The sequence below is a fragment of the Bos indicus genome, chromosome 11 (genome assembly GCF_029378745.1).
Source record: "Bos indicus isolate NIAB-ARS_2022 breed Sahiwal x Tharparkar chromosome 11, NIAB-ARS_B.indTharparkar_mat_pri_1.0, whole genome shotgun sequence".
Lineage (NCBI taxonomy): Eukaryota > Metazoa > Chordata > Mammalia > Artiodactyla > Bovidae > Bos > Bos indicus.
Genome location: NC_091770.1, coordinates 78441241 through 78466120, shown reverse-complemented (window position 1 = coordinate 78466120; position 24880 = coordinate 78441241). Strand labels below are relative to the sequence as shown.

At 57.0% G+C, this 24880-nt stretch overlaps 1 protein-coding gene across 1 annotated transcript; it reads right to left on the bottom strand.

Moving 5' to 3' along the window:
• Positions 1–114: 114 nt before the first annotated feature.
• On the bottom strand, positions 115–24833 carry SDC1 (syndecan 1). The gene is made up of 5 exons (XM_019970659.2): positions 24466–24833; positions 4559–4640; positions 3157–3629; positions 2413–2557; positions 115–2276 (listed from the first exon to the last, which is right to left on the bottom strand). Exons 1-5 carry the CDS (start codon positions 24529–24531, stop codon positions 2107–2109), a joined length of 936 nt encoding a protein of 311 aa, XP_019826218.2. The 5' UTR covers positions 24532–24833; the 3' UTR covers positions 115–2106.
• Between the last annotated feature and the right edge of the window lie 47 nt (positions 24834–24880).

Genomic DNA, 24880 nt, shown 5'->3' with positions numbered 1-24880 from the left:
CGAAGGGGGCCGGTGCTCACCCCTCCACAGCACAGAGCCAGGCTCCCCACAAGAAGGGGACAGGCAAGGATGTTGCCAGGCCAAGAGGAGATTCAATCACCATCACAGCCAGAATGACAAGTACCGTTTATTACAGTTACATGAATGGGCCCAGTCACTGGCCGAGTGCCATCCCATGGGCCCACAGAGATGAGCACAGTCACAACCCCTTCCCCGTCCCCGAGTCGTGTCCAGTCATACACTCCAGGCACAAAGTCCCCGTACGGAACACAAGGCACGGGTCCCCTTCTTCGGGCAGGGGCGTCTCTCCAAGTCTTGGACGGTCCCCTCTTGGAGAAGCCAACAGAGCAGCTGGAACATTGTCAAATTAAATAAGCAAGCACAGGAGTTCCCAGGAGCCAGGGCTGGGATGGGGGTGGGGTGGGGTGGGGGGTTGTCTCTGGTCCCAGCAAAGGTGTGAGAAAAGGAACATCCAAGGTGTCTGAGAGGCAGGCCTTGGCTCCAGGCCTCCGTGGGGCCCATGGCCTCCGATCAAGCTGGACTGGGGCTGACACAGCTTCGTCACCATTTAGGAGATGTTCTTTCGAACTTGGCAACACAGAAATTTACATCAGGCCTTGTACAACCTTGGCAGAACCTGCCAAGGTCCAGAAGAAGTTGAGAAAAAACAACAACACAAAAAAACCAAACAAACAAGAGGTGCTCTGGCCTCCGAATCCCTCCCCATGGGAAAGACAAAGCACAGAGCTTTTAGCCAAGTTTCCCAATATTGTTGGCATTTAGAGAAAAGGCTGGTCAAACATACAACCAGCGCAGAAAGAAGCGAAGGCAGTAGAGTTCACATGACTACTTTATATTAAAGTTTATTACATTTGGAAAATCTACTGTACAGGGAAAAACCCATTGGATTAAATAGAGTTTTGCCAAAAGCAAAAGACTATTCTCTTTGGAATATTCCTGATTCCGGCCCACAGTCAGGCTACAGGAGCTAATCAAAAGTGAGCCTGGTCCATCCGTGGGGCAGCTCAGTGCCAGGTGTACCCAAGACGTCTCTTGTCACTTTACAGGAGAAAGTGTCCCCAAGAAATGGCATCAAAGGAAAGGCTTGGTCTACAGGAGATTCTCTGGGCCCAGCACCATCTCTCCCACCCTAGAGTCGTCTCTCCTTGATCTTCCCCAGCCTGAGACATCAGGATTCAATTTTACAGGGGCCTCCCCAGTATGGTAGTCGCCCAGGCCATGGCCCCGGCCCCAAGTTCATGGACACAGGCAGGACTGCTCCAAGAGGTGACCACCCATGGGAGCCGGGATGGGCCAGCCCACCAATGAGGCCACCCGACAGACATTCCATACCCTGTTGCACACGTGAGCGATAAACTCAGACAAGACACAAACTAACCTAGACATTGGCTCCTGGATTTGGTTCTCCTAGTCAAAAAAAAAAAAAGAAAAAGTCTTCTTAAAAACCCTGACGCTGTCTCCTGACTGTAGATTAGGGAAGAAAGATGGGGAATAACCAAATCGACTTACTTAACTTACCTCAGAAGTAACAAAGCCTACTGGGCTATGAACAAAGAAACTAGAGGAAAAACATGTGCAAAAACAAGTTGACATCTAAGTTAGACCTCCCCACGAAACAAAGTGAATTCTGATGGAGCCCTGACCTCCTGGCCCTGCTACTCGGCAGGACACGCCCCCAGGCCTGCTGGTGTCTACCAGTAAGTGCTACAGACGTGTCCACCCTCAGCCACAGCATCTTCGTCCAAAGCAGCAGGGTCCCCTTCTCTCCAGAGCTGGGCCTGCTTCAGCTTGGAGAAATTGAGTCAGCGTGGCAGGATGCCAGGTGCTGTCTGCAGTGGAAAAGTCAGTCGTTCGCGAGAAAGCCCTTGTGCCCAAGTCTCCAGGCAGAAGTCAGAGAGAGAAGCAGAGGTGAGGTCCCCTCCCCGGCGGGCCCAGAACTCCGTGGGCAAGGGGAGACGCCAGCGGGGCTGGGCGCTCCAGGGAGGTGGCATGGTGGCAGGGATGCAGGTCTGCAGTTCTTCACAGAAGAGGCGAGTGGGGGGCGTCTAGCGAGTGGCAGGGAGAGGGGAGAGGTGTCCCCCCACATCAGGCGTAGAACTCCTCCTGCTTAGTGGGCTTCTGGTAGGCCCCGCCGTTGGCTTGTTTTGGCTCCTCCAAGGAGTAGCTGCCCTCGTCCTTCTTCTTCATCCGGTACAGCATGAAACCCACCAAGCACACGGCAAAGATGAGCCCCACGAGGCCTCCAGCAATGACCCCTGGATGGGCAGGGAGGAGGACAGAGGCCGGCTCAGCTCAGCTGCTCCTGGGGGCTGAGTGGCAGCCCTGCCAGTGATAAAGACAGCATTCCCCTCCCCCAACCTCCATCACCCACCCACTGGAGAGAAAACTCACCTCCCAGGACTTCCTTCCGATCCAGGAGGCCCTGTGAGGCCCCCGTTGCCCCCGTGGCCTCAGGATCCTCCGGGGCTCCATTCCGTGAGCCAGGTTCCCCTGCGGCCCCGGCCGCATTCTCCCCGGACAAGTCGAAGGTGAAGTCCTAGGAGAGGGCAGGGAAAGGACCAGGTGGATGGCCACAGACGAGGCTGCACCCAGGTCCACTTCCAGCTTCCATGGTCACCCCTGCCACCAGCTCTAGACGCGCACACCCGAACCCAGACCTCCCTGGACCCGGAGGTCAGGTCCCTCTGGCCACATCACACTGGACCCTACCGGACTGTGGCCGAGGCACCACGTCCAGTGATGCAAAGCACATTTTATACGAAAATAAATAGGCTCACTTCAGCATAATGTGTACACTGCCATGATGCTCTAAGATGAAAAGCAAGACCTGGGAGAGCTTTCCCTCTTGTCCCAGGAGCATATGCTGGGGAAGCCCTCTTGAAGGGCCTTGAAGGGCCCTCTAGCTTTGGTCTACTTAGTCTGTCCCACCGCAGGCTCAGCCCTGTGGGCAGGCAGAGGATGGGACCTTGGGATCTTGTCTTCACGGTGAGGATTACATGCTCATAGAGTACAAGGGGTCGGGTGTGCCAGGGGACTAGGCCAGCACCCTGCACCCAGTGCACTGTGCCCCACAAGGCACTAGGGCCACCCAATATCCCAGGAAACGCAGAGGATGACAGCGGGCCTGACACCTACCTGCTCCCCAGAGCCCTCTCCCACTGGGATCTGGGTGGAGGGGTCCTCCTCAGCCGCCTTCTCAGTGGCAGGAGGACCTCCCTCCTCCACGTGGGGCCTGTGCGGCTCCATACGGCCCCGGCCTGTGGGAGCCGAGGTCTCATGGTGGTCGGGCTGCACGTCCCTGTGCGGATGGGAGGTGGTGGGTCCTGGGGCCATGGTGGCTCTGGCTGTGGACATGCTGTGAGTGGTCGGGTGCAGTGTGGTCTCACTGGGTGGGTGGGTGGCCTCCTTCTGGGCGGTGAGGCCAGGCTCCACCTCTGCCAGGAGCACTGCCCTGCCTCCCTCAGGCTGCTCTCCGGTTGGCAGGATGGTGGTGGAGGCGGCGATGGCATCTGGGCTGGTGGGCTCTGGAGCCGTGGCTGTGGTCGTCACGGGCCCCAGGTCCTTCCAGGTGGAGGGCGTGTGTGATGAGGTGATATCTGGCAAAGCACCTGCAGGGCCAGAAGCAGAGCTTGTGGCATCAGGGAGCCCCCGAACATCAAGACCAGCCAAGCTCAGACCCCGGCTCTGACTCCCAGGCCAGCACAGCAAGGTTTTCTTCCCATGAGAAGCCGTGGGGCAGAGCTGTGTGTGCATGCTAAGTCGCTTCAGTTGTGTCTGACTCTGTGCCATCCTATGGACCAGCTAGGGCTAGGAAAGCTGCCCTTTTCTGCTGCATCTGGAAGGGGGTTTCCTGCCACTGCTGAAGCCTGCTCCCTGGGCGGAGGGGTGGGGCACATCCTCAGGGCCCTGAACACCTTATCCCCAGCACACACCCACTTGGCCCTCCCTGCTCCACTCACTCTTCCTCCAGAAACGCCCAGGTTCCCAAGAACAGAGGCCTGTGTCTTACCTCCCAGCTCCAAGGCCCCCTTGCCTAGGCCACTTTCCCCAAGGATGACTGTAGCCTCCCCTTCTGAGGTCTAGTTCAAGAGCACCTCCTCTGGGAGGTCTCCCTGACCACCTCCAGTTCAAGGATTTTACTGCCTCAGGGAAATGGGAAAAGAGGGAAGATAAAGGAACATTTGTGGACGATCTGTACTCCCACCAGATCTGTGTAGCCTCACGGCTCCCAACAACCTTATAAAGTCAAGATGTTATTCCCACTGTACAGATGAAAAAATAGAGGTTTGGAGAAGTTAAAAAAAAAATCCTTTCAAAGGTTCCCCAGCGAGTTAAAAAGGAGAACATGAGCCCAAGTCTGTCTGCGGCAGGCAGCCCCCCTGGGAATCTACACCCTGCCCTCCCAAGCCACACGTGTTTTCTCCTTGCAGCATGGACCCAGTTCTCATTCCTGGCATAACCTTTCAGGCCCAGCCTGATCACCACCCTCAGCCCACGGCCTGCTGACATCCTAGAGGGGGCCCTCACGTCCACTCACCTGCGCCCGAGCCAGAGAAGTTGTCACTGTCGTCCCCAGAGCCATCCTGATCTTCGGGGGGCATGTTTACGGCCACACTGTGCTGGAAAAAGATCAGGGAAGGATAAGAGTGGAGTCTTCACTGGGGCCTGCTAGTCCAGGGTCCCCATCCTAGGCAGCTGAATGCTGCACCCAAACACACACCCCACACACAGCACAGAAAGAAGCCCTCAGCTCTAGAGGGCAGTCCTCTGGTTCCCCCACACACCCCCTAATGCTATGATGACACAGCCCTGGGCAGGTACTGGGGGTGCAGAAACCCGCAAACTGGGGGCAAGGCCCTTGCCTCAAGAAGCTCGGTCTACCGAGGGAGCCCCAGAACTCAGAGGAGCAGACAGATGACACCATTACTGGAAACCCAGCGGTGGCCTCTATGGGACCACAGCCCACCCTACCCTGAGAATCAGGTCCTGGAGGCCGCTGGCCAGGGGGCTTCAGGGTTCAAGAGTGGGGCTTTCAAGGGGCCCCTGGAAACAACATTACAACCCCCTGGCTCCAAGGAGGCCATCCCCAGGCATGCTGAGCATCAAGCTGCAGACCCCGAGGGCGCCACGGGGGCAGGGGTGGGGGCAGCGAGGATGGGCATGGAGTAAGTCGTCTGTGCTGAGACAGGGCCTGCCCACGCAGGACAGCCCCCAGGCCTGGCCATGATGCTTGGTCACACACTCAGCCCATTTTCTCATTCACAGGAGAAACTGGGTCCCTCCCTCTTGGGGAAGGAAGGACAGAGCATCCATCAAGCTGAGGACAGATGAGGCTGATCTAGAAGGGGCCCTGGGCTAAGGAGGCAAATGGGCCGTGGGCCTGGGGTGGGTCCTGTGTGCAAACAGCCACCCCAGGGAAGCTGCCTGCCTGGGGTCGAGCCCAACAGGCTGCAGGCGCCAAAGTGAACACTCAGACCCAGGCCCTGAGGCAAGGGGCCGCTCCAGCAAGACCAGGGAGTGGGGCCAGGTGAGGACATTGAACTGGCCAGGGCAGAAACCCAGTCGGGGGCGGGGGGGGGACCACGCCCACCCCTAACTCTGGCTCCAGGAGAACAGGTGAGGAAGGGAGGACCCAGCAGCCAGGTGGCAGGAAGAGTAGCCTTAAGTATCCTGTGCAGCAATAAGACTTTGACCCAAATGACCCTGTGCAGCAGTCCCAATAAATGAGCGGCCAGAACAAAAAATAAATGAAGAAGTGGGACAGTGTAGTTCAGAGCACATGGGCTTTTGCAAACCCCCTGACCTCTGCCCCTTACTAGCTGAATGGCCCTGAGGACACAGTAAACCTCTTACAGCCTCAGTCTTCCCATTTGTAAAACGGGAACAGTAGTAATATCAAAATCCCACATGTGCATGCTAAGTCGATTCACTTGTGTCCGACTCTTTGTGACCTTATGGACTGTAGCCCACCAGGCTCCTCTGTGCATGGGATTCTCCAGGCAAGAATACTGGAGTGGGTTGCCATGCCCTTCTCCAGAGGATCTTCCCAACCCAGGGATCAAACACACATCTCCTGCGGTTCCTGCACTGCATGTGGATTCTTTACCACTGAGCCACTGGGGAAGCCTATCTACATGCCAGGATTGTTGCAAAAGTTCAATAAGGTTATACACAAAATAGAACCTAACAGAGCCTGGTTCACAGTGGTGAACCCACCACCCAAGCATCCCACCAACAGTGTCTCTAACTTGCTCCCCGCTCTAACTTGGGGAGCAAGAGCCACTCGGCATGGGAAAGAGGATTCTGGGGCCTGTCCAGGAAGAGGAGGGCTGGAGGTGGGTAGGGTTTTAGGAGAAGACGGGGCAGAAGGGAGCCAGTACGTAGGCAGCTCTGTGCAAACTTGTCAGAGGGCAGGCCCCGCCCAAGGCTGGGCTCCAGGGAACTGGCCTCCTCAGCCCAAGAGGCCTCGCCAGGTCCTAGCCACAGGCCACGGGGCCGCCCTCTTGAGTGGGGCAGAGCAGGAAGGGACAGACAAGACCTTTGGCCTCCTGAGGCAGAGCTAGACCAGGTGGAAGCTCCGTCCAAGGGCCCAGGTCTGAGGGAAGCTTCAGACACGTGTAGAAACTATGAGGCTAGAAATACCACTGAGCTTCCTTTGAAAGTACAAAACCCACACTGTACTTCAGCCCCCCAAGAAGAAGATTTTGGCCACTCTGTCTGAGCTGCCACGGCCCATTCACAATACATAGATTCTACCTGCACCCTGGGCCACATCCTGTGTGTATTGTCCCCTGGGGTGCTTCAAACACCTGCCCTGCCTCCATGGAGCTTTAAAGCTGCCCTGGGCTCCTGGAAGGCTACCCCGCTTCAGTAACAAAGAACCCTGCCCCTCAGGCAGGTGCAGAGTGGGTATCCCCATCCTGACATGCTGCTGCCCCAGGCCCCCAGCAGATGCTCCCGACAGGACAGCTTGAGGGGGACAAGCATTCAGGGGACCCCATCCACCCACACTCACTCACTGAGACCCCCCACCTTCACCCAACACCCTTGAAGATCTGGAGGAGACCCTAGGTGGTGACGCTCCATTTCCCACCCTTGGAGAGAAAGCTGGAGCTGGAGCTGGGGGCCAGGGCTGCAGCCACACCAGCCTGGACCACATGACATGAAGCAGAAGGCAGCATCCCCGGGGCCAGGCCCTTTTTCACGGACGGGGCCTCTGAAGCCCACAGAGAGCACAGTGCACTGAGAGAGACCCCGTCCACCTTGGAGGCGCGGGCAAAACCAAGGAGGCCCCGCCTCTCACCTACACAGAGGCCCCGACAGGTTAGCAGTTTCCCAAGAGAAGGGTTTCTCTCAGGACGAGATAAGACTTTGGATTGGCCCAGTCCCTAAAAACAATTTGTTTCCTCATCTTGGCTGGGTTTATCCCACTGCGATCTTGTTTACACAACAAGCTCTTAAGCAAACACTTTCTCCCCTGAAACCGGCTCCCAGGCCTCAGGGCAGCCTCTTGCCCTTTTGGGCTGGGTCTCCACTGAGGGGATGGGCCTCAGTGACCTCCCAGACCTCCAGCATGAGCCTCCCTGTGACAGCTGCAGCTCCCTGGGGAGGAAATCAGCAGAAACTGCTGAGGTTGATCTTGCCTCACCAGGTGCCGGCTGACACCGGAGGTTGGGAGACTTCTGGTTTCACTCAGCGGCCAGGCCATGCTATGGGCCTGTGGTCAGCTGCCTCCAGGGCCCAAAATAGGGCTCTCCTGGGCATGGCCTCTTGACGCTGCCCTGAGACCACTTGGCCAAAACGCAGGTATGCCAGGGGCAGGTCGGCCCAGTTTGGAACCTCAAGCAGCCTGGGAAGACAAAAGGGAGCCAGCCAGACCTCTAATGAAGCCTTTAGCCTCTGTAAGGCCCAGAAAACCAGTTTTTCACACAACAAATCAAAAGCCCTATGAGTAGGTCTAGACGGTCACATAGTCTGCTCAAAGGCAGACTTAGTCTGCTGAATCTGGTCCTTCCCACCACCAGCACAGACCCTGGAAGCCCAGGGCCTGAAAGGCCAAAGCCAGGTGTGGCGGGGTGTCTGGGGCAGATAGATACACAGGGGCTAGGGCACAGGAAGCCTGAAGGGAATAGCCAGCCCACCTCGTCTCAGCCATGCTGGTCTTCAGGCCACACCGAGGCTGTGAGAGGAGCACCCACCTCCCCCGCCCCCCGAGAGAGGACTTGGGGTTAGGGCTCTGGGAGAGCAGGACAGGGAGTATGAAAGGAGAACCTGGTCTCTTGACACTGGAAGTATTTTCCATCCCTTTCCTCCTGTTAGCCTTTGATTTGAGGCAGGCAGGGCTGAGATTTGGCCTCTCCTGAGATAAGGTGGGCTCTTGCCCATGGCCACCAGGCAGTGAAGTGTCTGCACACTCACAGGCAGGGCTTGTACCCCTCGTCTGCCATCTCTCTCCCTCTGCCCTGCCCCAGAGGACCACATTCCCTGATAGCTCAGCTGTTTTAAGGGAAACTTGCCTAAGTCTCTTCCCTGGTGGCTTAGATAAAGAATCTGCCTGTAATGTGGGAGACCTCTGGGTTCGATCCCTGGGTTGGGAAGATCCCTTGGAGAAAGGAATAGCAACCCACTCCAGTATTCTTGCCTGGAGCATTCCATGGACAGAGGGGCCTGGCCAGCTATAGTCCATGGGGTCGCCAAGAGTTGGACATGACTGAGTGACTTTCACTTCACTTGCCCAAGTTTCTACAATGTTCTGCAGGCCCCAGGAGTCCTGGGATGCGCACGTGTTCCTCACCAAGTAAGGGTTCCCAACCCCTGCCCAGCAGCTGAGACCCAGGTGCTGGTCCAGCTTCAGAGGTGCAGAGGGGACGGCATGGCCAAGCAAGGGTCAGGATCATCAGGAGTGGAGGGTCTTCATCACCAGGCTGCCTGCCATTCCCAAGAGCAAGTCAGGAGTCTGGCAGGCAGGCAGCCCCCAGGCAGAAGACTGGCAGAGAAGCTTCGAGAAGGCAGCCTCAAGGGGAATTCCCTTCTGGTCCAGTGGTTGGGACTCCGTGCTTCCGTTATAGGAGGCACTGGTTCCCTCAAGCCCACTCCTGCCATCTCTCACCCGCAACTGGCCATAGGAGGGCCTGGAGCTGTGTGACAGCATTCCTCCAAGACACCTTGCTGCTAAGTCGCTTCAGTCGTGTCCGACTCTGTGCGACCCCATAGACGGCAGCCCACCAGGCTTCCCTGTCCCTGGGATTCTCCAGGCAAGAACACTGGAGTGGGTTGCCATTTCCTTCTCCAATGCATGAAAGTGAAAAGTGAAAGTGAAATCGCTCAGTCGTGTCCGACTCTGTGCGACCCCATGGACTGCAGCCTACCAGGCTCCTCCGTCCATGGGATTTTCCAGGCAAGAGTATTGGAGTGGGGTGCCATTGCCAAGACACCTTAGGCATGTGCATAAAAGTTCCTTGGGACAATCATACATCGGGATACCAAGTGGGCATCTCAGATATTCAGGTGAGGGGCTTCTACTTCCAGGCTGACCACAGAGGTTGCCCATTCTGGCCCCTGACCCTTGCCACCCCATCAACCCATAGCCACCAGGTCCAAAGATTATGGTTTCCAACCCACACCCTGAATCACTAACATGTCACCCACTACTTGATTTGAGTGATGGATAAACACAAATCCTTTAAAAGCTGAGGTCACACGAGAAAAGTACAATATTATGCAAGGTCACAGATTTTGACAGTGAAGAGGGTCTTCAACTTCAAAACTCAGGGGACCACCATCCAGGGGTTTGGGGGAGAAGAGAGGGTAAGAAACAGTATGATCTGGACCCTGGTGAGCCTCCAGAGTGCAGCCCCCACTCCAGGAGGCTTCTGGAAGGGGGAGTCGCCCAGGCTGGGGCACAGAGGGTCATCGTGCTGAGGGCACTAGGGGAGGATAGTGAAGCCCACAGCCAGACACCAGAGAGGTCAGCTCTTAGTTCTAAGTCACAACTTCAGCAGCACTGCGGCCTCACTGGTATGGCAGACTGCAGCCAAGTGGGAAAGGGGGGTTTAGGTGTCTGTTGGTTGGAATGCTCTGTGTGGTGACAGAGCTTTGGCCGCCGTGGTGGGAGCTCAGTCCCAGAGCCCACAGGACCAAGTACTGCCCCTTGTCACAGGGCCCAGGTCACGGACTTCCCCAAGCAGCCAGCCTCGGTGCCAGCTCCGGGGCTGAGGACAGGGGGTGGGAGGCCCAACTGGTTCCATAAGCCCAGGTTGAGGGGAGAAGAGAGGGTAAGAACGTACTTTTCTTACATTTCATGAGAATGAACGTACATTTCATGAGAAAATGTACTTTTCTCATGAGGCGGCCCTACAATCACGCTGGGATAAACACTCCTCATCCCATCCCATCAAAATCCCACACAACAGCAGGCATTCTCGAGAGGCTTAAATGAGTTTCATGGGTTTTTTTTAATCTTTTTTTTTTTACCAGTTTCTTGGTCAGATCTATGGATCTAAGAGTGGGGAAAAAAAGCTTATTTTTCCAACCCCACACAATTCTTGGGGGCTGAATTGTGTAAGCTACAGAATCCCAGCTGTCATCCCTGACCTGTGCAGCAGGATGCCAAAGTGGCCAGAGGGAAGATTCACACCATCACCTGCATTCAGGCTGGGGGCTCTCTTCTTTAACGTCCCTAAGAACTACCAGGAGACTGCTGGAGAGGAAGTCTTCTGAGCTCCATCCCTAAGGTGGATTTGGGGGTTGGGGGCAAAGGCCTAGGACTCTGCATGTTACAAGCTCCAGCTGCTGTAAGCGGTCTGCAGACTGCATGTGGAGAGCAATAGTCTGGACAGGAAAAGGTCTCACTGGGAGTGGGCTGGAGGAGATAAGACCCCCCACTCAGGGCCAGGGTTCAAAGAAGAGGTACCATGTAGCCCCCAAAACACGCCCTAGGGGCCAAGTGATCTGAGAAAGCTCTAGAACGTTCTCCCTACACCTCTGATATACCCATTCTCTGTTGTCAGTACACCATGGTGCCTGCTTGGTCTGCAGAAGCTTCACCACAGAGTTGAGAGGATGCCTTCAATCCCAGGAGTGCAAGAAGCAGGAAACAAAGACAAGCCAGACTCTTCTGTCCTGAAGCTGGGCTGGGGCTCCGTCCTGCCTGCCTGGGGCTGAGCAGGGCCCCCTCGGCTCTCCAGGCAGTTCTCATCTGGTCAGCTGGCCAGATGCAGGCTGAAACCAGCAGTGCAGTTGGTGACTCTGCTTTCCCTCATCAGAGGGATCATTTGCACCCCTTCGGTTAGCCCAGGCTCACACAACCTATGCACAGACCACGCAGGCCAAATCCAGAGCATCTTGAATCAAGGCTCTCAGAGAAACGACCACAGCGAAGGATGTCAGAAGGGAAAGAGCCCTGATAAGGGAGCCACCCCAGGCTGAGATTCCTTTGCTGGGTGACCTGGGCCTCTGCCGTCTCTCTGGACCTCATTCCCATCCGGATAACAGAAGGGGTTCAGAGCTTGAAGAACCCTAAACCTTCTTAGGGTCCTGACAGGCTAGGCTGGGATCTGCAGCCCCAATTCATCGTGAGTGAGGCCAGAGTGGGGGCAGGGGGTGATAAGCTGGCCACAGCCAGCCACGTAGGGGTGGGTTAGAGGGGCAGGCCTGCAGACCAGGGCTCCCCCTGCCCGGGATGTCACAGTGGTGGATAAATCACTTCCTCTCTGAAGGCTTCTTCCCTAAATTGGAAGTTGTGCTGCAGGGGACATGTGCTTAGGCATCGAAGGGATTCAGATCTCCCGGCTTTGGCCTCAAGACCTTGAAACCTTCCCCCCCGCCTCTCCACTTCCAGGAGGGAGGGGCCCCGTCGGTGCCTCGGGACAGCATCAGCATTTCCAGCCTGACAGGCACCACGATTTATCAACTCACCAGGAACCAAGTCAAGCTGGGACCTGCCGAGGGGTGATGGGTACGGCCCAAAACAGGAGGGGCCCCCGGAACAGACAGGCGGGGAAGAGGGTGCTTCTGCTGCTCTCACCCTGAGATCGTGCTTCTGTCAGGGCACCAACAGAGCCCCGAGGAGGAGTGCCTTACAGGGGGACCTCCGGGGCACGCACCCCTTACCACCCCCCGACCCCAACAACCCCACCTCAGCCATTCCCACCCTGCCACTAGGAGACAGACCTCAGTCCTCTGGGGGATTCCAGGGCAGGGCTGGGGTGCAGGATACCACCCGTACTTGGCTTAAAGACCCCCTCTGCAGTAGCACGTCCTGCAGGGCACTGCGTGTCAGGACTTTCAGAAGGGGGACCCAAGGTCAGGTCAGAGGGCCCTCCTCCTTGGAGTACCTGGGGCCAGCGATGTGTTGAGGGAGGGAGGGTTTCCTGGCAACCAGAGCCAGCCCCGATGCCCAAGCCAGGTCAGAGCTGTCACCAGCAACCCCCGTAGCCACCCTTCCAGAGGGCTGGCACCCGTCTTGCTGCCGCGTGCCGAGACTCGTCTTAGAACAGGCCCCGCTGACGGCTGGGTGTGGGGCCATGGAGCTGGGAGACCAGTTCCTCGGCTTTCCTCCACCTGCCAGAACCTGGGCCAGGCAGGGTAGGATTCCACTCAGGCATTGAGCAAGGCCAGCCTGGCCCAGCCCGCATCCATGCCTGCTGCTGCCCCAGGATCCAGACAAGGAGGTGGGCAGGGGAAAGGGACCAGACCCAGAGCTGGAAAAGCTGGGCTCTTCTTCCAACTCACTGGGTGACCTTGAAGAGACACCTTGCCTCAGGCAGCCCCTCTGCAGAGCAGGGGCTTGGCTGAAAGGCAGCAAGAGGGCTCCGAGACCCAGGTCTGTGGCCAAGGAGTCAAGGCCCACCCTGGAGGGGCAGCCAACCCCCAAGAGGGACTCAGCAGTGAGGGGCACTTGATCAGAGCGATTCAGGGTCACCCCTCTCCACTGTCCCAGAGGGTGATGGCCTAGACAGGAGGCTGGAGATGTCCCAAACCAAAGTGACTCTGGGCATGGCAACTGTCAACCCACAGGGACAGAGGGAGCAGTCCAGACTCCCACAGGCTCTTCCCTCCTCGGCTCAGGCTGTCTCAATGAGACAGCTAAGGGCAGAAAGCTCATGGCAGGATCCCCGAGTCGTGCCTGCCGCCCTCCACCCCACCCCATGAAGGCCCCTCAAACTGCTCTCTGGCTGATTAATCCCCAAACTGAGCCTGGCCTGGGGACCTGACACCTCTGGCATGGGCTTCAAGAGCCATCCTCCGCCTGCTCCAGCTAAATAAAGTGTCCTCAGGTTTCAAGGAGGCAGAAACTTGCAGCTTTTGACACACCTGCAGCCAGACAGGGCTCCAGCTGTGGGGATGAGGTGGGGGAGGGGGTGACGGGGGAGCACTTTATCCCCCAGATCTCCCCAGTGTGCAGTTGACCATCCCATTTAAGATGCAAATGCCTCTAGGAGGGCTGAAGGGCGCTAGAGACTCACAGGAGAGCAGAAATCAGCTCTAGAGGGAAGGACAGTCTGGCACTAGGGCACTGGGGATGGGCAGGCACTTTGGAAGATGTGAAGGGATTGCAGAAAGGAGGCTGAAAGATGCCAAGAGCACATTTTTTAACCTGTGTCAGAATGCTGTTGCCAGCCAACCCCACACCCAAGAAAGGAGGATGAAATTCCCTTTGCTCCTGCTTAAGTCACAGGTGTACATGGCTTCTCCTCCCACGTCCAGAAGGAGAATGGGCCAGTCTGGGAACCTGTCTCTGGGATCAAGCAGGAGGCAGACCAAGTAGGCACTAAGGCTACTCGAAGCCCAGAGACACAGGAAGGTCAGAGTGTCCTTGAAGGATGTCCTACGGCAGAGTGGAGCCAGTACTTTCTGACCTGAATGATGGAAAGAAGAATTTTCAGTGAAAGCCAGGTGCCAATAGGTTGGGCCCTTTCCCCAGACTACTGGTAGGACCCTCCCCTAACCAACAGCAAAGCACCCTGAGCCCCTTCACTGTCAGCCTGCCCTCCTCCAGAGGCTCTTGATGGCTGGAAGGTATGCACAACTTCAAATGCCCGGTGCTGAATTCCCAGGCCCTGGCAGCCTCTGCACAAGGTAAGTGCTAAGTTGGTTAAAAGGAGGACTGTGGGACTTCCTTCGTGGTCCAGTGGTTAAGACTCCATGCTTCTGATGCAGAGGGCACAGGTTTGATCCCTGGTTGGGGGAACTAAGATTCCACATGCTTGGAAGCACAGCCAAAAAATTTTTAAAAAAATTATTTTTTAAATAAAAGTTTTAAAGGAGGACAGTGGACTGTAGCCCCAGTCTGAGGAGCTCAGAGAAACCCCAGAAAGTCAAAACACCTGCTCAGGGCTCAAAACAGTTATGGGGCAGAAGGAAGAACCCAAGGATCTGACCTGGGTTTTGGGGGTCACTTGAAAAATAGAAAGATCTGACCTGGGCCTTGGGGCAGAGGTGGGGAGTTGGTGGGGGGGGGCAGGGACAGTAATCACAGCTAATACGTCTTGAGTACTATGTGTCAGGTACTAGTCTAAGCACTTTACCTCAGGATGACCTTAGATTCTAGTCCATACCCATCTTACAGATGAGGAAACTAAGGCAAAGGGGTCAAGTCATCTGTCCCAAGGCATACAGCCACTAAAGGGCTTAGAAAGAGGATCTGGGGCCAGGCAGTCTTGCTTAGGACTTCCCTGGTGGCTCAGATGGTGAAGAATCTGCCTGCAAGGCAGGAGACCCAGGTTCAATCCCTGGGTCAGGAAGATTCCCCTGGAGAAGGAAATGGCAACCCACTCCAGTATTCTTGCCTGGGAAATCCCCATGGACAGAGAAGCCTGATGGGCCACAGTCCATGGGAAATCCCCATGGACAGAGGAGCCTGGTGGGCTCTCTGCTGTCGCAAAGAGTCAGGACACAACTGAGCAACAAATACACACAGCCTTGCTCCAGCAGACATGCAGTTAACCACCCCGTCACAGGCAAGATCGAGGGCTCTCTGACCCTCAGGAAGAAAACAGCCATCATTTCCACTGGAAGCAGCACAAGAGGAAGGAAAGAAGACCCTGGCGTGGGGCCTTCCCAGTCCACCCTGCAGCCCAGCCCTGCTCCCAGTCCAAGGCACCACACAGTCCACAGTTCTGCCCACAGGCTACAGTGCCCCACAGCCACAGAGCCCTGCTCAACTGCCCTGAGACCCCACCTGGGTACCTGGGGTCCAGGTTTACCAGACCTCCTGCCACTGCCTGCCAACCCAGCCCACACCTTCCCGGGGCAGGAGCCGGCCCCTGGCAGAGGCTCAGGCAGAAGTGAGCAAAGTCTGGCCTGCCAAGCAAGGCTCATATTTCTGAGAAGGGGCAAAAGCCATGTTTGCAGGCCCTGCTTCGTCAGCACTGGGGTAAGACCAGCCGGTCACTCGTGCTGAGTCCGATCCCACACCTGGGCCAGCTCAGACTGCACCCCTGGGGTGCAGGGTCAGTGCCATGGAAGCTCTCTCCAGGGGACTCCCTAAGCAGTGTCAGTCCCAAAGCTCTCCCAGACTTGCTCCTCGGAGGCCAGATGAGGAAGACGCTCCAATCCCACCATATATGGTATTTCACAGGATCTTTCCTGATGCCCTCCAAAGCAGGACTTGAAAAATCCCGGTTTTATGCAGGAGGAAACTGAGGCTTCAGGGCAGGTGAAGAATCATGAACAAGATGCTACGGGGAAGAGGCGGTGAGCCTGGTGACGGTCGGGGCTGGCCACACTCTGAGGCCTGTGCTCTTTCAGCCTCCACACAACACCTCTCTCTGCTCCGACAGCTGGGAGAGAATAACTGAGGCAGACCAGCCAGCCAGTTCTGGGTCCCACCTTGCCTTCCCAGCTTGAAGGCTTCAGGACCCCAGATGGGGCCCCAGACCTACCTCAAAGGTAGGCAGACTCAGATATTCAGGCTCAGCTGCTGCAACTGCACTGTGAGGAGAGCTGGCCCAGGGCATCCACTGGATACCCAGCCCCTAGACAAGGCTCTGAAAGGATGATCCTGTTCCTCTGGGGCGGGAGGGTTGTGCAAGGGAGAGGGGTGAAGTTGGGGGTTCCCCACTTCTCACACAATTCACAGAACCCAGAGGGGCCTCAGCTACTGCTTCAGGCTCACCATGAAGACCTCAGGGCCGGCTTCCTGGCCTGAGCCTTCCCAGAATTTCACAACAACCAGGCCTGCTGCTCCAGGGACACTCTGAACCTACCCTTACCCCCTCAGACCCCTGTACCCTGCTCCCCAGGGCCTGGGGGTGTTGGGCGGGAGAGGAGGCAGGGGCAAAATCTGGGGGTCTCTGCTCAGCCTCTATGGGCCCATTCTCCTGGCCTGGCTCACAGCGCAGTGAGCCCCAGTCAGCCAGGAGGTCGGGTTGCCCAGGCCCTACCCACCCTCTCCTGGGAGGAGGGCGCCTACCACAGACAGCAGTGTCCCCCAGTGCTTTTCTCTGGGAGAAGCTGGAGCAACGTCAGCCTCCACCACAGTCTCAGAGGCTCCCAACACACCCTGCGAGGCCAAACCTGACCACTGTCCATCCAGACACTTCCTGGAGACGGGACTCTGAGGCCCCGGCTCGTGCCGTAGGCAGCAGGGGTGCTGAGAAGCTGCTGGAAATTAAAGGCAACACAAACTCTGTGCCCCTGCCATGGGACTGCCACAGTCAAGTCCCCAACCAGGTCAGACGCAGCCAGGGCATCAGACATGGTGTGGAAACCGCAGGGGAAGGCCTCATGTCCTCCTGAGGCCCCCTGGGGCCCAGCACATACTAGGAGTTGGGGTGGCCAAGCCACCTGGGCCCTTCAGAAGTTCCCTCCCACCTCCCCACATCCCACCCACCCTGGACCAGGCCCCAGAACCCCATCTCCTAAGCCTGCTGTGAGAAGGTGGGGCAGATGGCACCCAGCGAGGGCCAGCATGGCCACAGGAAGTGCCAGGTAGCCAGGCAAGACTGTGACTCCAGCGTCCCATGGTGCGACAAGTCTCTGAACACCTCTGGAGATGAATGGAGCCCAAGAGTTGTCCCAGAGCAGGACTGGCAGCCTCCCCAAGTCCTGCTGCCTTCACTGGGGACCCACTGCCCTAATGTGGAAAGCGCCCCTGCCTCACAGCCTGCGTTCCTGATTGGAGGGGCTCCGGGATGAATCCCTTTCTCAGGGTGAATGGCCTTTGGCTGTCACTGTCCCTGTGGTCTGTCTGTACAGACCGACTGACCGTCCGGTCTGGTCTCATTAATGGCTCTCCTCTCTCAATACGCGCCCTTGGACCAGGCATGGACCTTTCTCTACCCGCTCAAGGCTGTGCGCACAGCAGGCACCCAGGCTCCGGGCTTCAGGTCTGGTCAAGCCAAGGAGGCTTCACAACCCCCATGCTCGAGGCAGAGTTCTCCTGAGGCAGCAGGAGCAGGCCCCACCCAGACGCCCACCAGTCCCGCGACACAGTCACCAGATGTCGCCAACACCCGGATTCGTTGCCGAGCCTCCGCCCACCCACCCTCCGAGCCCCCTCCCATTTCACATGTGGGCTCACTGAGGCCAAGAGAGGCCTGCGCAGTGTCACTCAGCGGTGCAGAGGGTCAGGGCGGGAAGCCAGGCCCCCGAGCCCTAGCCGGCCTCGCGCACAGTGGGCTCGCGGACAAGGCTGGTTGGATGAGTCTCTGGGGAGGACTCGTGGGCCTGGCACAGTGACTCAGCTGATGAGTGGAGCGATAAGCACGCCCGCCTTCCCCACTGCCCCAACCTGCCCAACACGGCTTCCGCTCCTGCCGATGAGAGGACTGGGGGGCAGGTGGCCAGGGGCCTGGGTGTGTGCAGGGACCACCACCCAGCCCCCACCCGCAGCCCGTCTTTGCCCAGGGGCCTCCGTCCACCTCCAGTTCCCATACTGAGCCCTAAGTCCATCTCCTCCAAGCAGCCTGCCCTGATTTCCGCCCCACAGATGACCCCTCAGTCAGCTCGTGCTCCTTCAAGTCCCTGGAGGAATAAAGTGGGCTTGAGCCTCTGCTAGGTTCCCCACAGTGGCACCTTCACCCTTCCCGGGACAAGGACTGTCTGCAACCACATGGCTGTCAGAGCTGAGGCAGGGAAGCGGAGGGCCCTTGAGTGCCTGGGGGAACTGAGGTGCAGATGGGCAGTGACCTGCCTGATCACACAGGAGAGGGTTAAACTGAGACCAGGAGGGACCTGGTGTCCTGGCCACCCTTGTCTGTAGGAATAACTTCCATGGACTTCTAAAGCTGCAGTTAAAAGGGAAAAGACTGTTGAAGGGAGGGAAAAAACGGTTTCCTGCTTTTTGAGGAGGAAGTTGCAGACAGGTGGTGAGCAGGTTTCCCCAAATCTCAGACTGCAGCCTAACCTACAGGCAAGCTCAATGGGGAAATCAAGTCAAGACGGGCCAGGCAAGGCCCAGCCGTAGCTGCAACCCATGCAGTGGACCCACCACTTCACACGTGCATGAGCATGCACATGTGTGCGTGCGCGCACACACACACACACACACACACACACACACACACGGTCTCTCGTGGGGCTGCAAGCCTCAGGTGAGTCACTGGGAAGAGAGAGGAGTTTTTCCCAGGGCTGAAGGCCAAGGAGGGAGCAGCCTCTCCATATAATTAGGCAGAACCACAGAGCCATAGACACAGGAGAGAGACCCTCAAGGCTTCTCTCTCCTGACCTGACGACCCCACTAGACCTGTCTTGGCTCCCCAAACCAGCACAGTACGACAGACAAAAGGACTCTTTTCAGAGGAAGCTTAGACCGCCCTGCCCCGGGTGCTCCCTCTGGGTACCAAGTCCTGGGGAGCTTACCAGGTGTCCCTGTCTTGGATCGGGGCATGGAGGGGACTTTCCAGTGCTGACACCCCACCCAAGGTCAGCATCCTGAGGACAGGAAGAGGTGGTAAGATCTCACAAAGCCCCTCTGGGGGGCAGTGGACGGGGCTCTCATGTCTACCTGGAGCCGGAAGTTGCATAGTTGCTAAAGTGACCCGGAGCACAGGGTCGTGGCTCCTTGTGCAGGGGGATGCCCACATGCTTGCCGCCCCTTGGCGTTGCCAGGGCACTCATGGCAGCTCAGAGAGAGGTTCCAGAACGTATCCTCCCATTGAAAGCCCAACCTCTGCTGGAACAGCTGAGAGGGAAATGACACCGCGCTGAAACTGTTCCAGGGTACAGGATCCTGGCGCCAAAAGCCCTCTTTCCACAGACTCCGTTAATCCCATTCCTTCTCTCCAGACACATTTACGCAGGCCCTCAAGGAGTGGCTTTCAACCCAAGCCTCTAAAATTCGTTGTTGAAAAGAAGGAGGAAATCAGGAAATCATTTGTTCTGTTAAAAATCCCAGGATTCTGGGACTAGAAATCATTTAATGACCAACTCCTCATGCGGCTGTTTTCACAGCAGGACTGAAAAGGCCAGGAGGTGAGCCCAACACAGGAGGCAGGAGTCCTGGGTTCTGGTCGCCCCATGGGAGCCACGGTGCCCACTTTTCAGACTTATAAAGGATCTACTAATCCCACAAACGTCTCCCCAGTGCCCAAGATGAAAGTCAGCGCATGCTGGCTGCTACCCTGGGGGCAAGCACAAGGGAAAGCCTGGTAGGTTTCAGCCAGCCTCCTATGCTAGGTTCACCGGGGAGATTTGCCAGTCCTTCCATTTCTTCACGCCATACATGTGTGCACAGGCATGCGTACAGATCCTGGTTCTTCCACACTGGCCCCTTGTAGGGGCTCACCTCTGCAGGCCTCATCCACAAAATGGGGACAGTGACATACATGGTAAAGGTTTGGGTTAAATATGAAATTAGGATGCAGGAAAAGCATATAGCACTCAATAGTAGGCACTCAAAGATGACCCTAGGGACTTCTCTGGTGCTCCAGTGGTTGGGACTCTACGCTTCTGCGATGAGCACAGGTTCAATCCCTGGTTGGGAAACTAAGATCCTACATGGCTTTAGGCAAAAAAAAAAAAGAAGATGACCCTAATTCTATCAACAGCCAACTTTCCTCTGGCATTTTCATTACCAAACACTTTCACACCTTCATTATGAAATGAATACGCAAATGAGAGAATAAGCTTACACAGGACATCAAGACTCAACAGTGAAGTGACTCATCTGAGATTACACGGTAACTTAGTGGCAAAGCAGAGACCCAATCCCAAAGCTCTACCTTACCCAAAGTTGTTTCTGGCCTGTCAAACAGTATGCATGCACTGTCACCCAAATAAAACATGGTGAGAAAAGGGAGACAGGACCCAAGCTAAGAATGAGGGCCCTTGCCAACCAGGATTTAGAGTGCGCTAGTCTCACAAGGTCCAGGCTACCTGTGACTGGCAAGTCACTTACAGCTTCAGCCAAATAGAAGAACCGAGAACATAGGGTCATCGTCAGGTGCTTGTTTCAGAGGTCACTGACATCTGAGTCCCGCAGGAACCTCCCTTGACAGCCTCTTGGTTATTCTAGGAGTATCAGAACAATGCAGAAGTCCCAGCTGGGCCTCTGAAGGCACAAAATCCATGTATCACAGCTCATGAGTGTTACAGGTGAGACCCTCACTCAGCACTGAGAACTCTTATCTTAGAAATAATTCTAACAAATCCAACAAATTCCTTAGTACTGCTGGAGAAAAGTGCCAATTAGAACTGAACTGAAAAGCTGCCGGCTACACTTTAGGTCCACAAATGTCACTTTTGGCTGCTATCAGACAGGGATGGGAGAGGATAAAGAGCAAACCAGAATTCCAAGTGTACCAACATGAGGGCACCAGGCCCAGGGGCAAAGTGCTCTTCAGAGCTCAATAAACCCAGGAGATGAATGCCGTAACCTAACATGGTGACAGCTTTGAGGCCCCTGGCACCCAGAGATCAAACTATGCTTAGTACTGTTTTGTTAATAAAGGAAGAGAAGTATTTCAGAGAGTCCTGCCCAAAGTAAGAATATTTTTGAGGGTAATGTGGATTCTCAGCTTACTGAGAAAACCTGGATATGAAGGATACCTCATTTTCAAGGGAGTTCAGAATTCAAGATTCTGCTGCCATAAAAAAAGATTCCTCCATAAAAACGCCTCCAAAATTCAAGCTTTTCATTAATTCTTTCCAGGCTCCTCTCCCTTCTCATCCCTCTCCCCACCAATCTGGGTTAATGAGATTTTACTGGAACCCACCATGAGCCACAGGTAGAGACTTAAACCAGCCCCACCCTCCCTGTGGAGCTGAAGCCAGGAGTGACATCACCTCTAGGAGGCTTGGAGCCCAGGCAGAAGCAGTCAGCGCCTCCCTCTGTCTCCCCCCTGTCCCCACCCACTCCTCCAGGCCGAAGGGAAATGTCTCTACTAGCCCCCATAATTAAGGCAAAAAGGGATTTTATGCCTTTCAAGAAAAGGAAGAGAGTAAGAGAGGGAAAGAGCAAATAACTTTTCAGAACAAGCAATTTTTCTTGCATGGCAGAAACAAAAGACCACGGGGATCTCACACAGGCAAAACCACACACAGAAACCTTTTTAGACAAACCTGTTCTCGTCTCTTGGGAGTGGTTTTGAGCAACCTCCTGCCCCAGCAGCCTTCCCTTGTCCAAAGTCAGGCACCCAGGGTCACTCCCTGGTCCCCAGGGGGTTCTGACCTGCTTCCCACTGGGACCAAAGTGAACCCTGGGAAACGTCAGACCTCTGCAACTGGTGGACATCTTCTCCTATCCTGGCAAATCCCACTGCCATATTTATTTCAGGAAGAGGGCAGAAGATTCATGCCCCCACTCTGAACCAAACACGGACAGCCACTATAAAAGGGAGAGAACAGGGCTGGGAAAGAGAAAACAGACTAAACTTTGTAAATAGGGGGAGGGGAGAACCAAACCCTAAATTCTGAGCCAGAGTCTGACCCCAAAGATTAGTGCTTTCAGGCTCAGCTCAATCACCCCCTCCAGGAAGCCCTCCCACCACCACAGCTCTAATGAGTCTCCCTCCCTCCCACCCATCTTTCCCCCTCCAAACTCAACTGCCTTTGGCTCTGCTCTGCCTTTCCACAACGGTTCAGTTTCTAGCGGAGAAAAAGAGAAAGAGAGAAGAAAAAAAAAAAAAAAAAAAGCAGCTGTCTGCTCCTTCCTAGGACACAGGAAAACTCTGGGAAAGTGGTCCTCTGTTGCTAAGTCGCTTCAGTCGTGTCCGACTCCGTGCGACCCCATAAACAGCAGCCCACCAGGCTCCCCCATCCCTGGGATTCTCCAGGCAAGACCACTGGAGTGGGTTGCCATTTCCTTCTCCAATGCATGAAAGTGAAAAGTGAAAGTGAAGTTGCTCAGTCGTGTCCGACCCTCAGTGACCCCATGGACTGCAGCTTACCAGGCTCCTCTGTCCATGGGATTTTCCAGTCAAGAGTACTGGAGTGGGGTGCCATTGGTCCTCAGAGGATCTCTAATCCCATCTGCCTCCCAGTGTTAAAGGGCACTCTGGGATCCCCGCTCAGAAGTATGAATGCCAGCTTCACCTAGGCTAGCAAAGAAACCGCTGCTACCACTCCTGACTCTGGCTGGAAATAGGTGGAGTACTGCTGAGGTCCCGTCTTCAGCCTGGAGAGAGTGTGGAGCAGCCAGGCAAGGCGAGGTGGGCCAGGGACGTGAGCCAAATACCTCTACCCTCTTCTCCAGAGTATTAGCTGTGGGTTCAAGGTGCAGTCTGAATCCCTAAGAAGCCACGGCACTTAAGGAGTGAAGGAGAAGAAGCCAGATGCCAACTTCTTGGGCCTAAGAGCCAGGAGTGCTCTGGACACTTCGCTCAGAAATCTTATCTGTCCCCATGGCTCCCTGAGAGGCACATGCTCCAACTCATCAGCGATCCAAGAGGCATTAGGGACCTGTTCCTCGACTCCAAAATGTTTCCAAGCAAAGCAAAAAGGCACTTCACAGATCTACCTGAAAATACACCTCACCTGAGCCAGACCCTGAGAAAAATACACCAAGGTTCTCAAGAGCTGGGAGCTACCATTATTATGGAGGGACACGCTTATGGAGGGTTTTGGCGTTGCCCAGAGACTTGTCCAGTAATACATTATAAGGAGAGGATCGGAGTACCCGCGCCCCGGGAGCCGCTCCTTGCCCTCCCACGTGCCTCCTTTTGCCAGAGCTAGGGAAGTCGAGCCGTCCAGATGTGGTGGCCAGAGACCGCCACTTCCGGAACGGCAAAAACCCCTCGGTCCGCACCTCCCCTCACCATCCCCTCCAGGGATGGCCGACACGGCCAGCGGGGAGGACCCCAGGACTCCAGCAACGGGTGTGGGGGATGGGGTGTGGACGCAAGCACCCCGCGGCCAGCGCTGACACCTGGCGGCAACCCAGGTCTCAGCCCTCTTTCGGGCCGGCGCTGAGGGGCGGTTCCCAGGAAAGGGTTACAGGGGCCGAGAACAAAGCGCCCCCTTTGGGGAAGGCGGGCCAGCGGACGGCGGCTGGGGAGACAGACCACTTTCTGGGGAGCCTCAGGATGCTCTTTGTCGGCTAGGTCCCTCTCAGAGAGGGGACCCACCCCTCGCCAAAGGTGGATGCTGGAGTCCTACCCAAAGGCCTCCCCTCCAACTCCGGGCTCCACATTTGTCCCCCTTTTCCTCCAGATCCGCTGGGCGGGCCAAGGGACCCGCCTTCCCTCCGCGCGGCCCCAGCACAAAGCCAGGTCGGGGGAGGGGAAAAGCCATTCCAGGGTCCACTAGCGTGGAAGCCGCCCGGGCGCCCTGGCGGTGCCCAGCGCCGGCTCGCGCCCCTCCGCGGGCAGCACAACTTCAGCAGCCCTGAAGTTGGGTTCTTGCGGGTCTCTAGAATGCCGGGGCCAACTTCCCGGAATCTCCCGCTACCAGCTCGGCCCGGCTTCTCTCCGGCGGCCAACGGATAGCCGAGGACCCCACCTCCACCCGCCCGCCGTCGTTCGCCGCGCAACCTTGGCTGGGGCTCCGGAGCCAACACGCCCGCTTGCTCCCGCACCGAGTCCGCGGCGCCCAAACTTGCCTCCGCCGAGGGGTCAGGAGCCGGAGCTCGGCGGGTGTGGTTTGAATTAGGGTCCGCGGGCGGGGTGCAGTTGCAGCGATCACCGCATCCTCCCGGGTCACCGGCGGGGGGCCCGGCCGCCGCGGTGCCCTGGGAGACCGGTTGGGAGCCGGCGACCCCCGGCGCCTTCGCCCGTGGAGCCGTTCCTATATAAGTGCGGAGCTCCCACGCAGGTTCCGCTCCGCAGGGCTCCCCAGGCCCCCGCCCGGAGAGGCGAAACCCTCACGGCGCCCCTCGATGGCAAGAGGCAATTGGAGAAAGAGTCCTGATTTCGGGACTCCGGGTCCCGGGGCCCGCCGGGCTAGCGCGGGAAGAAGGGAAGTCCCCGCTTCCCCTCCCCCTCCACGTGTGCAACAGCCGGCATCGGCGGGTCTGCCAGCCCCGGCTTCCCGCCGCCTAGCAGCCCGGCCCCGGGCCGCACTCACCAGGAGGGCCGGCTGCAGGCGCAGCGCCAGCGCGCAGAGCCACAGCCAGAGCGCCGCGCGCCTCATGCTGCCCGGACCGGCGGCTGGAGTAGAGCGGCGAGCTGCGCGGATCAGGGCTGCGCCGCGCTGCGCGGACTGCGCGGGGCTCCGGTTCGGCGCCGCCGGTTGCGCTGCGCGCAGCTCCCTCGAGCAATGCCCAGCGCGCGGCAGTCCTAGGCGAGGTCTACGGATCCGCCGGCCGCTCTCAGCTCCCCTTACGGCTGGATTCCTCTCGGCTCAGCTCTGCTCCCGCCTGCACCTCTCCCGCCGAGCTCCGCCTTATAATAAACCCGGGCCTTAGCCGTTGCAAAAACTAGCCGCCCACCCCCAGCTCTCCAGGTCTCGGGGCCAGCCTTCGTCCCCACCCCCCTAGGAC

Excerpts from the sequence above, each read along its gene's own strand:
- SDC1 (XM_019970659.2), bottom strand. The coding sequence starts at position 24,531 with ATGAGGCGCGCGGCGCTCTGGCTGTGGCTCTGCGCGCTGGCGCTGCGC. Across the intron at positions 3,630-4,558 it reads CTTCTCTGGCTCGGGCGCAG|GTGCTTTGCCAGATATCACC; the intron begins GTGAGTGGACGT and ends CTGGCCCTGCAG. Across the intron at positions 2,558-3,156 it reads GAGAGGGCTCTGGGGAGCAG|GACTTCACCTTCGACTTGTC; the intron begins GTAGGTGTCAGG and ends GCCCTCTCCTAG.